The sequence below is a fragment of the Nicotiana tomentosiformis genome, chromosome 9, assembly GCF_000390325.3.
Source record: "Nicotiana tomentosiformis chromosome 9, ASM39032v3, whole genome shotgun sequence".
Lineage (NCBI taxonomy): Eukaryota > Viridiplantae > Streptophyta > Magnoliopsida > Solanales > Solanaceae > Nicotiana > Nicotiana tomentosiformis.
The window spans coordinates 106,196,889-106,208,540 of NC_090820.1; the positions used below are offsets into that span (position 1 = coordinate 106,196,889).

An 11,652-nucleotide genomic window follows, 5' to 3' on the forward strand; every position below is an offset into this window, starting at 1 on the left:
GACTATCAATAGCTTGATTTTATCCCAAATTCTTGTTAGCCAAGTTTTTCTAGACTAAGTCTCTCTTTCTCAAGTAGAGACCAAGTCAAATAGGCATAAACTAATGTTTGCAACCATTAATTCTACAATTAAAGGCAAGAACAAGGATAAATAATAAACACCTAACCATAAATAATCCATAAATCAAACACCCATTAAGTTCACATACTAGGGTTGGGTCACAACCCTAGCTAAAAATCTAGCTAGTCATAATGGGTATAGAGGAATATAGAGAAGAAAAGATGATAAAACTCATATTGCAAGATTAAAAGATAAAAATCCAATGTTAGATCACCAAAGTAAGCTAAAGTTTCCTAAAGGGATAAATAAAAATGGCTATAGGACTTTCAATATTCAAAACTTGACCTAATTTTGTGAAAGTAGTCTATTTATACAAAGCTGAAATTTTCGAACACAAATGCCCTTTCAGAGGTTCTGCGGCCGCACAATTATATGTGTGGTCCGCACTTCTCTTCAGATCTTGATAGGAGTTGACTCTGCAGCCTCACAATTCTGGATTGTGGCCGCATCTCTCATGTTCTGCGGTCCGCATAATTCTGGGTGCGGCCGCACTGGGCTCTTGCGGACCGCACATTTCCTGAGTGTGGTCGCATAGCTATTTCTGCGGCTGCACAATTATTGTGCGGTCTGCATTTCTTCTTGATCTTGAAATGAAACTCTCTGAACTTTGTCTTTTACCGCACTTTGCACCGGGGCTCTATTGGTTTTCCTTCACATTTTGTGGCCGCATATAGAAATCTGCGGTCCGCACTTGAGCTTCTGTGCCTGATTTTTGTCCTTGTTCAGATCACTCCTTATTGAGTTGGATTTCATCGTAGTGGTTCATTTTCCAATACTCCTATATGTAAGCATATTTTATCAGTTTTCAGGAATACAATTAGATATTTTTGGACTAAAACGAAAGCTAAAAGGAGCTAATAAGTAGTCAAAATTCCCACTTATCAACTCCCCCAAACTTAATCTTTTGCTTGTCCTCAAGAAAATAAGGTAATTCCCACCTCCACAAGATAAGATCTATTCCAGCTAATCTAAGGTGAATCAAACACACATCAATTGGGACCAACAATTACCCACAACACTTATGAATTATCAACAAGGCAATGATTTAAAGTTTTAAGCAAAATAGTTCTAATGTGATACTAGAGCATCAAGAGTTGACTTTAATCATCAAGGAAGTTCTCTCTTTCATGTAGGTCATTGTGGATCCCAAACTCCTCCTTATCTACTCTCCGTTAGCATATCTCACTTAAGAATGTAGCACTCACTTCAAGGATTTGTGAAACGTTCGCTCATCTCTCTTAAAAGAATGTCACAAGTACGGCTCTAAGTATCATATGCTTGCCCCTCATGTAAATCACCACTAATGTAAGTTCACTCGGCTTGAAATCACGTAGGGGTTTTTCGTAATGTAATGAAGGCTTTTGGACTAAGGTAGGAAAGGTTGGAATAGAACGGGTTCATCTTTCCTTAAGAACTCCATTTTCTCTTTTTGGCTCATGCTTTGCATACTCTTTGTGTCATTTTCTTTTTCCTTAGGGGAACTAGAGCGACTTAACAATCACTCTTTCTTGGTCATGATATTCGTTTTCTTCTTCTTTGTTTTCTCCATGCTTTGCATTTTTGCTTTTCTTTGAATCCTTTCAACTCTTCAACTTATTCACTTTCTTTTTGCATTTTTTTTCTTTTGTTATTTCTTTCTTTTTCTTTGCCTTTCCTTTTCTTCATTTCTTTTCTCTTTCTGTACCTTGATACCACTTTAAAATTTCTCGTCTCTCCCCCAAACTTATGTTTTAGCCAATTGTTTCTCAAGAGTTATAAGGAAAGCTCGGGTGCCAAGAGAGGATCACTACAAAACGGGTAAAGGCCTGTAACATGGTTATCAAATGAGAAAGGTTTTAGGCTCAAAAGGGTTAACTAAGGATAACAACATTGTTGGGTCATGGAAAATTTCAAAACGGGTCAAGGAGAGCCTACAATCACTTCTCAATCCAAGCAAAACTTAGAATTTCGCCTAGAAATATATTCAGGGCAAGTTCTAGACCATTCGCACGGGTACTTGGACTTGCAATGAAACATCTCACCTCTCACACAGTTGGATTGAAAATTGAAAATCACTAATGGTTTAACTAAACCACTCCATGATTGCTTAAGTCAACACAAGAGTCAAAAGGTCACTAACTAGAGTTATTTCTTTCCAAGAACTTGTTTTTAATCATAAGCATGTAGTTAAGTGTGTTGGTACCAAGTGAAGCATGTTTGACTCTTCTAGTTCGACTCAATTAGGTCCTTTTATTCATTATTACTACTGTTCTTACCTTAACATAAAAAGGAACTCAATCCCTTAAGAAAGTTGTCACGCCATCCATCGTTGGGAAGAGTAACCCGGTTCACACAAAAACCACCTTTGGAAATAACTGTGGAATTAAGAAAATCAAAGGCTTATTGATCACTTAAATATGAAAAGAAACTACTAAATTAAAAAGAAGCTATTAAAGTAAATAAGAAGCTATTAGACTAAACATTGACTACTGAGAAAACAAAATAAAGAAGCTATGAAGTAAATTGCTGAAAGCATAAATGAATATACAAGCTGAGAAAGGGAAAGATAATATATACATCAATAGAGAGAGAAGAATATGTACATAATGAAAGTAAAAATAAAAAGAGAATGTTATCGGTTATTACAGGCCAACGTCAAATGTCAAATAAAAATAGACTCCACCTCCCTGAATAAAAATAAGAATTGTCCTTAATACTTAACAAAATAAAAACAATGAAGGGAAAGAGTATAGATGACTCCCTATGTGGTCTCAGTGTCCATAGAAGCATCACCTCCCTCAAGCTCCTCTAACTGGATGTCACCATCCTCTACTTGGGGAGTAGCTGGGTTGGTGAACATTTGTAGCACTGCCTCAGCAGTGTGGGCAGTGAGGTCTGGCTCTTTAGACTGGACAGCTAGTGCCACTGGTGATGATGGTGCTGCTGGTACTGATGGATCTATCTCTATAAGTAAGTCAAATGGAAGATCTCCAGCGGCTGCTATCTTGGTCACCTCTCGTCTCAATTTGTCAACTGATTTCCTCGAAGCCTGAGATTTCCTCATCTTCTTCACCTACTTCCCAAGCTCCTCAATTTCTCCCCCATGTGCCACCAAGGTGTCCATGATGGTCTTCTGATTCTCCAATATTTTCTTCAAGGTTTCCTCCACTGACGAAGGAATCTGGGGTGCTGGGGTAGAAGTTTGAGATATAACAGCATTGGATAGGTCAGACAACTTTGCAGTAGTTGTCTGCATCCAGTTGTTGAGACCCGCCAGTATCTGGGAGACTCGGAGCACAGAGAGTAGATAAGTAGAGGAGGAAGGCACTGATACTGATGGCCCTGAAGATGGAGGTAGTGGCAGCTGTATCGGTAGAAGGCCCGGCTGCTGTGGAAGAAATGGCTACTATAGAAGGCATGGCAGCTGAATCTGCAACTACCACCGACGACTCATCAGACTGGCCTACGGTAGTAGTCGACTTACCCTTGTTCTTCGGGAACCTTGGGTCCTTCAGATAGTACCAGGAGAAGGGCTTCTTAGCCCTAACCTTCGTATCAAATCTCTTGGGCTCCACCCCCACATCCGTGAGATACTCCGTGTTAGTGTTGGGATACTGATAAGAGCTTTCACCCTACCTGACAACCAGAGACATATTGGCCGACATGATGGAACCCACATTGATTGGGTACCCGGCCATGATGGAAGCAGCTAGGACTGCCCGAGGGATTGGGAGATTGTTTTCATTCTAGCTTAGGTCTATGAGACTGCACACAAATGTTTTCCACCCTTTTACTTCAAAGTTGAGGGTGTTCCACTGAATGGGAACCCCTGATGTGATCCATGGTGGTGGTGGTCCTTGAGCTGCTAGTATCTCAGCTAGCCAAGGTCGAGCTGCATCACCCATTGCGAACTTCTCTAAATACTGCACTGACTCCATATCTTCGAGCCCCAAATAAGTGTTCAGGGTGCTCTGATCAAATCGTACTTTCAAGTTCCTCACTTTAGTCACCTTAGTCCCCTTCTTGATGTGTGCCACATTGGCGTAGAACTCCCGAACTAAGTGCTCCTTGGCATCCACTACGCTTTGCGTGAACCATTTCCACCATTTTCTTTCCCGAAATTGTCTTAATATATTTGGGTTGTATCTATCCAGATATTTCAACACAAACTTCCACTCAAGAGTGAGCGATCTCTGCGGCCACCACTCTTAGAATCTGTTGAATGCAATCAGGCTCACAAACCTATCTTCCCAAACTTCCTTCTTCTTTGACCTCTCCAGGCCTGCAACTCTAGTATCCCCCCCCCCCCGACCGTCATTCGGAATATCATCACCATCACCATCATCAATTGTGACTGGTGCGTCGGGGGCATGAGTAGAAGGGTTCTGAACCCTGACTGTCATCATCTGAACCCTCATAAGTGCTTGCTGAGGTGGAAGGATCATTTCGGAGCTGGTATCTCCTTGGAAATTATTGTGGCTGAGATTAGGCATCAGGTTTTTCTTCCACAGAGTGACCCTCTGATGCTTCCCTAGACGGGATATATGAACTTGACTCAGAGGGATCTGCAGCCCAACCTCGCCATGCAGTTGATTTTTTAGATATCACTTTTTGCACGGAACAATATGCAGGTTGGGGGAAGTGCGGTCCACACATTTTTGGGTGCGGCCGCAGGTGGGCTTGTGCGGACCGCACAATTTTGGAAGTGAGGCCACACTGATGGTTTTGCGGTCCGCACAATTTTAAGTGCGACCGCACAATTGAAATGCAGTCCGCACAATCTTGAGTGCGGCCACAAAATTGCAAGCTCCAAAATGATAACTCTCTGAAGTCAGAGAATTGATCGATCTGCGGTCGCACACACTTTTCTGTGGCCGTGGTTAAATTTCTACGGACCGCACAATTTTGAGTGCGGTTCACACAATCATTGCACAATATTTTCCCTAGCCTAATGATATGCAGATCGCACAATTCCTTGTGCTGCTACACGATTCAAAAACAAACGGCAGTCACTTAGGGTTTTTCAATTCATGCAGAATTTAGACATGGTATTGGCAATTTGGACATGATACACAGTTTACCCATCCCCCAAATTAGCAAATATGAAGTTACCCATATAATATTTAAGCTCACATGATGATGAATTTTGATATTAGGGCTAAAAATAACTAAACTAATTATGAACAAAATTAAGCAAATTGAAAAATTTAATGATGAATTGAATATACCAGTAATGCAGTGATGCAAGGAAGAATCAAAGATGATGAAATGAGAGTGAGATACTTGAATCAATTGAGTACACTGTGCTTGCCCTAGTGTCAAATGTTCAGAGTTCGTAAAGTTTGAACAATGGTGAGGAGGAACTATTTATAGTTGTCCGGTTAGGGAAAGGAATCAAGAGCTGAGTGCGGCGCACTCCTTTACCTGTTACAAATTACCCTTTTGATGAACTGCGGTCCGCACATTTTTAAGTGCGGCCGTAGATTTTTGTGCAGACTACACATTTCCTTATGTGGCCGCACTTTGGCCATTTCTCTGATATGCACAACTTCAGAGAGTTTGCAATTTTTGATCTCCAGTTGTGCGGCCGCAGATCCCTTTCTGATGTTGCCTTCAAAATTGTGCGGTCCGCACTTTATTTTCACACTTAGACACTTTTCCTAAGAACAGTTCCTGCAAAGCACACTCATTCCTGCAACAGACTTCAAAATCAGTTAGCACAAAACAAGACCTATCTAAAGAAGAAGAAAAATAAAAATAAAAAGAAACATGGGTTGCCTCCCAAGAAGCGCCCAATTTAACATCGCGGTACGATGCAGATTACCATCAATCACTTAAAATGAATCACTGCCACTACATGGCCATCACCAACCTTTCCCAGATAGTGCTTCACCCGGTGACCATTGACTCTAAACACTTCATCATTTTTATTCTTCAAGTCCAATGCACCAAAGGGTGTCACACTCACAACTTCAAATGGGCCACTCCATTTAGACTTCAACTTTCCCGGGAATATCCGTAACCGAGAATTGAACAATAACACAAGATCACCTTCTTTAAACTCATTATTCTGAATGTACTTATCAAGGAGGTACTTCATCTTCTCCTTGTATATGCATGGTACCGAAATTCATCTAGCTCATTCAATTGTGCCACCCTTAAGTTGGAGGCGACATTCCACTCAAGATTTAGCTTCTTCAAAGTCCACATGGTCTTGTGCTCAAGTTCCACTGGAAGGTGACAAGCTTTCCCAAACACTAACCAGTATGGATACATACCAATCAGTGTTTTGTAAGCCATCCTATAAGCCCATAAAGCATCATCAAGTTTCTTTGACCAATCCGTTCGGTTGGCATTCACTATTTTTGACAAAATACACTTGATCTCCCGGTTAGAGACTTCCACTTGTACGCTTTCTTGAGGGTGATAGGGGGTCGTCACTTTGTGAGTGACACCATACTTGCTAAGCAAGGTATCAAAAGCTCTGTTGTAAAAATGTGACCCCTCATCGCTTATAATGGCCCGCAGAGTACCAAACCTTGTGAAGATGTTCTTTTTTAAAAATGCCACCACACTTCTAGCTTCGTTGTTGGGTAGAGCAACTGCCTCAACCCATTTTGACACATAATCCACAGCTACCAAAATGTAGGTGTTCCCACATGAGCTTACAAATGGTCCCATAAAATCAATACCCCACACATCAAAAATATCAATTTCCAAGATGGTGGTGAGGGGCATCTCATTTTTCTTTGAAATCCCATCGGCCCTTTGACATTCATCACAACGCTTGACTAAATCACTTGCGTCCTTGTAGAGAGTAGCCCAATAGAATCCACAACTCAACACTTTGGCCACCGTTCTTTATCCCCCATGATGACCACCGTAGGGTGAAGAATAACAAGCCCCAAGAATTTTAACTTGTTCCTCCTCCGGCACACATCTTCTAATTACGCCATCAATACAAATCCAGAAGAGGTACGGTTCATCACAATAATAGTCTAGGCAATCCTGTTTGAGCTTCTTCCTTTGGTTTGAATAGAACTCATCCGGTACAATACCACTCACAAGATAATTTGCTAAATCAGCGAACCATGGCATCTTGGTCATTGAAATGGCTAGAAGTTGCTCATCAGGGAAGGAGTCATTGATTTCAAGGCCGTCATGTGGCCTCCTCTCCTCCTCCAAGCAAGACAAGTGGTCTGCCATTTGGTTTTCACTACCTTTGCGGTCTTGGATGTCTAGATTGAACTCTTGCAATAAAAGCACCCATCTCATTAACCGATCCTTTGAATCTTTCTTGCTCATAAGGTACCAAAGTGCCGCATGATCCATGTGGACAATCACCTTTGTACCCATCAAGTACGGGCGGAACTTCTCCAAAGCAAAAACAATAGCAAGGAGCTCTTTTTCAGTCACAGTGTAATTAACTTGGACATCATTCATGGTCTTACTAGAATAATAGACCGGATGAAAGATCTTGTTGACACGTTGCCCCAAAACTGCTTTGATTGCCACATAACTAGCGTCACACATGAGCTTAAAAGGAAAGCTCTAATTCGGGGCAGTGATAATAGGAGTAGTTTTCAATTTGAACTTGAGTAATTCAAATGCCTTCATGCAATCCTCATTGAAATGGAATTTGGCATCTTTCTCCAAAAGTTTACACAAGGGGTTTACCACTTTGGAAAAATCCTCGATGAAATGCGGGTAGAACCCGCATGACCTAAGAAACTCCTCACTCCCTTCACAGATGTTGGAGGTGGATGTTTAGAAATCACCTCTATTTTTGCCTTGTCGACCTCAATTGAATTCTTTGAAATTTTGTGGCCAAGGACAATGCCTTCCTCAACCATGAAATGACATTTCTCCCAATTCAACACCAAGTTCGTCTCTTCACATCTTGCCAAGACCTTATCCAAATTTTTCAAGCAATCATCAAAAGAATTTCTGATCACCGAAAAGTCATCCATGAAGACTTCAAGGAAATCCTCCACCATGTCCGTGAAGATAGCCATCATACACCTTTAAAAAGTCATTGGTGCATTGCATAACCCAAATGGCATCCGCGAGAATACGAAAGTACCATAAGGACATATGAAAGTAGTCTTATCTTGATCCTCCGGAGCAATAAGAATTTGACTGTAACCGGAAAACCCATCAAGGAAACAATAGAAAGCACGACCGGCCAACCTATTAAGCATTTGATCTAGGAAGGGAAGTGGGAAATGATCCTTCCTTGTGACTTTGTTGAGCTTGCGATAGTCCATACACACTCTTCACCCGATCACTGTTCTTGTAGGAATCAACTCGTTCTTTTCATTGGTAACCACCGTCATGCACCCTTTATTTGGGACACCTTGCACTGGAGAGGTCCACGAACTATCAGAAATGGGGTAAACAACCCCTGCATCTAACCACTCGATGATCTCCTTTTTGACCACCTTTTGTATTGCTTCATTTAGCCTCCTTTAATGTTCAATAGAGGGTTTGGAATTTTCCTCCAAATTAATCTTGTGGATGCAAAATGCGGGGTTTATTCCCTGAATATCCGCCAATGTCCATCCCATAGCTTTCTTCCTCTTTTGTAGCACCGCCAATGTGGAGTCTACCTGCACGTTAGTCAAATAAGAGGAAGGAATAACTGGTAAAGTAGAACAAGGGCCAAGGAATTCATACCTGAGATGCAGAGGCAATGACTTTAACTCCAAAGTGGGAGGCTCCTCGATTGAGGGCTTTGTTAGAGGATTCTTCCGATTTTCAAGATCTAAGGACAATTTGCGGGGTTCATAAGTGTACGACCACATTCCTTGCAATAAGTTCATGCATTCCACATATCCATCCGTCTCGTTATCATCAAGGTTAAGCAAAACGGCCTCCAAAGTATCATCAACATTCATCGTGGCACTAGTATCATCAATAATTACATCGGTCACCAAGTCCACAAACGAACACACTTCATTGCTATTTGGTTGCCTCATAAATGTGCACACGTGGAACACCACCTTTTCATCACCCACCCGGAAAGTGAGTTCACCGGCTTCCATATCAACAAGAGCCTTCCCCGTAGCAAGGAAAGGTCTACCCAGAATAATCGGCACCTCATAGTCCACTTCACAATCAAGAATCACAAAATCCACCGGGAGAATGAATTTATCAACACGAACCAATACATCATGAATGATACCCAACGGTCTCTTCATAATACGATCCGCCATTTGTAATCTCATAGATGTGGGTCTTGGTTGCCCAATTCCCAAAATCTTGAAAACAAAATAGGGCATCAAATTGATACTTGCCCCAAGATCACAAAGAGCTTTAGCAAAGTCGGCACTTCCAATGGTAAAAGGGATTGTGAAAGTGCTGGGATATTTCAACTTAGGATCTATTGAGTGCACAATTATACTCACTTGATGAGTCAACTTTATAGTTTCATAATTCATCGAGGGCTTCTTTGTCACTAAGTCATTCGTGAACTTTGCATAACCGGACATTTGCTCCAAAGCCTCAACAAATGTCACATTAATAGATAGACTCTTCATCATGTCAATGAACGTTTTGAATTGATTCTCGCCATTTTGTTTGGCAAGCCTTTGAGGATATGAAGGAGGAGGCCTTGGCATTGGTGCCTTAGCCTTTGGCACTACCAATTCTGATATATCAACAATGTTCTCCCTAGACGGGTTCACTTCCTCTTGAGTCTCCTCCACATTGTCATCAATATCAATTCTTACTTCATTATTTGCTTGCACCACATTGTTCGGGATCTCATCTACTTGTACCACTTGCTCATCATCCACAATTTTCCTTTGACTTGAGGTGTGTGCATCCCCACCTTTTCCACTCCTTGTAGTAACAGCCATGGAATGTCCCGTGATGTTCCCACCCTTTGGGTTCACCATCGTTTCACTTGGTAGTGCCCCCTTAGGATGAGTGTTTAAAGCTTGCGAGATTTGCCCCAATTGAACTTCCAAATTGCGAATTGAAATGTTGTGAGAGGCTAGTTGGGCATCAGAGTCGGCATCTTTCTCCATCATTTGTTTGAACATGTTCTAAATTTGTCCTATCTCACTGTTGGAATAGCTTAGACCATTGGAAGGATAAGGAGGCGGGTTGCTCGGTTTTTGATACATCGGGGGCCTTTGAAAGCCCGACCCCTAATTTCCTTGGTTATTGTTCCACCCCCTTGGTTGTTTCCTCCCCAATATCCTTGACTATTGCCACTCCAATTGCCTTGGTTATTTTGACCATTCCAATTTACTTGATTGTTCCAATTCCCTTGGTTGTTTTGATTGTTCAAATTCCCTTGATTACCATGAGGTCGCCATTGTTGTTGATTTGGGCCTTGAGAGTTGTTTCTTTGCCCTTGGCAGTTGTTCACACATTGTACTTCCTCCTCTTGGTCATTGTAAGATTCATCTTGATCAAACCCACTATCTTCTTGCACATAATGTTCCGTATGGTTTTGCACTTGAGGACCCTTTTTCCTTCTCCTATTTACCATCATATTAACTCCCTCCATTGCATTGACTTGCTTAGGACCTTGCACTTGTTGAAGTTGAGCCTTGGATAATTGATTCATTGTAGTGGTCAACTAGGCAATTGCTTGCTCATGATCATGCAATTCTTTATGTAGGTGAATCACATTTGGATCACCTTGAGGAACATTTGCTCTACTTTGCCATGCCGATGAAGTGTCCGCCATTTCATCTAAGATCTCACAAGCTTCCGCATATGGCGTTGTCATGAAATTTCCACTGGCAAGTTGGTTGACTACGCATTGATTGGTAGTATTGATCCCCCTATACAAAGTTTGTTGAATCATAGCCTCTGTCATGTCATTGTTTGGGCACTCTTTCACCATAGTTCGGTACCTCTCCCATATTTCATGCAACGACTCATTGGGTTCTTGTTTGAATGCTAGAATCTCATCTCTAAGAGTAGACATATGCCCGGGAGAAAAGAACTTGGAAATAAATTTCTCCGCCAATTCATCCCATGTATGGATGGAATGGTTTGGAAATCTTTCTAACAAATCCAAGGCTTTCCCCCATAGAGAAAAAGTTAATAGCCTCAACCTTAAAGCATCCTCGGAGACATTTTTATGTTTACTCCCGCAGCAAGTGTCCACAAACCCTTTCAGGTGTTTGTACGCATTTTGATTCGGAGCCCCGGTGAAGAATCCCTAATGCGGGGCAGGACTATGGTACTTGCATACCCTTCATTCGGCAACACCCGATGTGGAGCCGCTCTTGGTGGATTTGGGGGTGGAACGGGAACGATGTCTTGAGGCGGTCGGCCTCGTCTATTTGCTTGAGGTTCAAGAGGAACCTCTTCAACTTGGTCATCTTCCATTTGGGCAGCTAAAGTTCAAAGAGTTTCTTCTCTATTTTCCTCTATACCCATTATGAGTAGCTAGATTTTTAGCTAGGGTTGTGACTCAACCCTAGTGTGTGAATCTAATGGGTGTTTGATTCATGGTCCGCATTTCTTCTTGATCTTGAAATGAAATTCTTTGAACTTTAGCTCTTACGTAGCTTCTGCGGCCGCACAATA

General features: G+C 41.7%; 1 protein-coding gene across 1 annotated transcript; it reads right to left on the reverse strand.

Annotated features, from left to right (window-relative positions):
* Positions 1-6,195: 6,195 nt before the first annotated feature.
* Positions 6,196-10,678, reverse strand: LOC138899326 (uncharacterized). Its single transcript, XM_070185487.1, has 6 exons — positions 10,411-10,678; positions 9,392-9,829; positions 8,776-8,863; positions 7,452-7,618; positions 7,079-7,337; positions 6,196-6,400 (listed from the first exon to the last, which is right to left on the reverse strand). The coding sequence occupies exons 1-6, from the start codon at positions 10,676-10,678 to the stop codon at positions 6,196-6,198; spliced, it is 1,425 nt and encodes a 474-aa protein (XP_070041588.1).
* Positions 10,679-11,652: the final 974 nt, after the last annotated feature.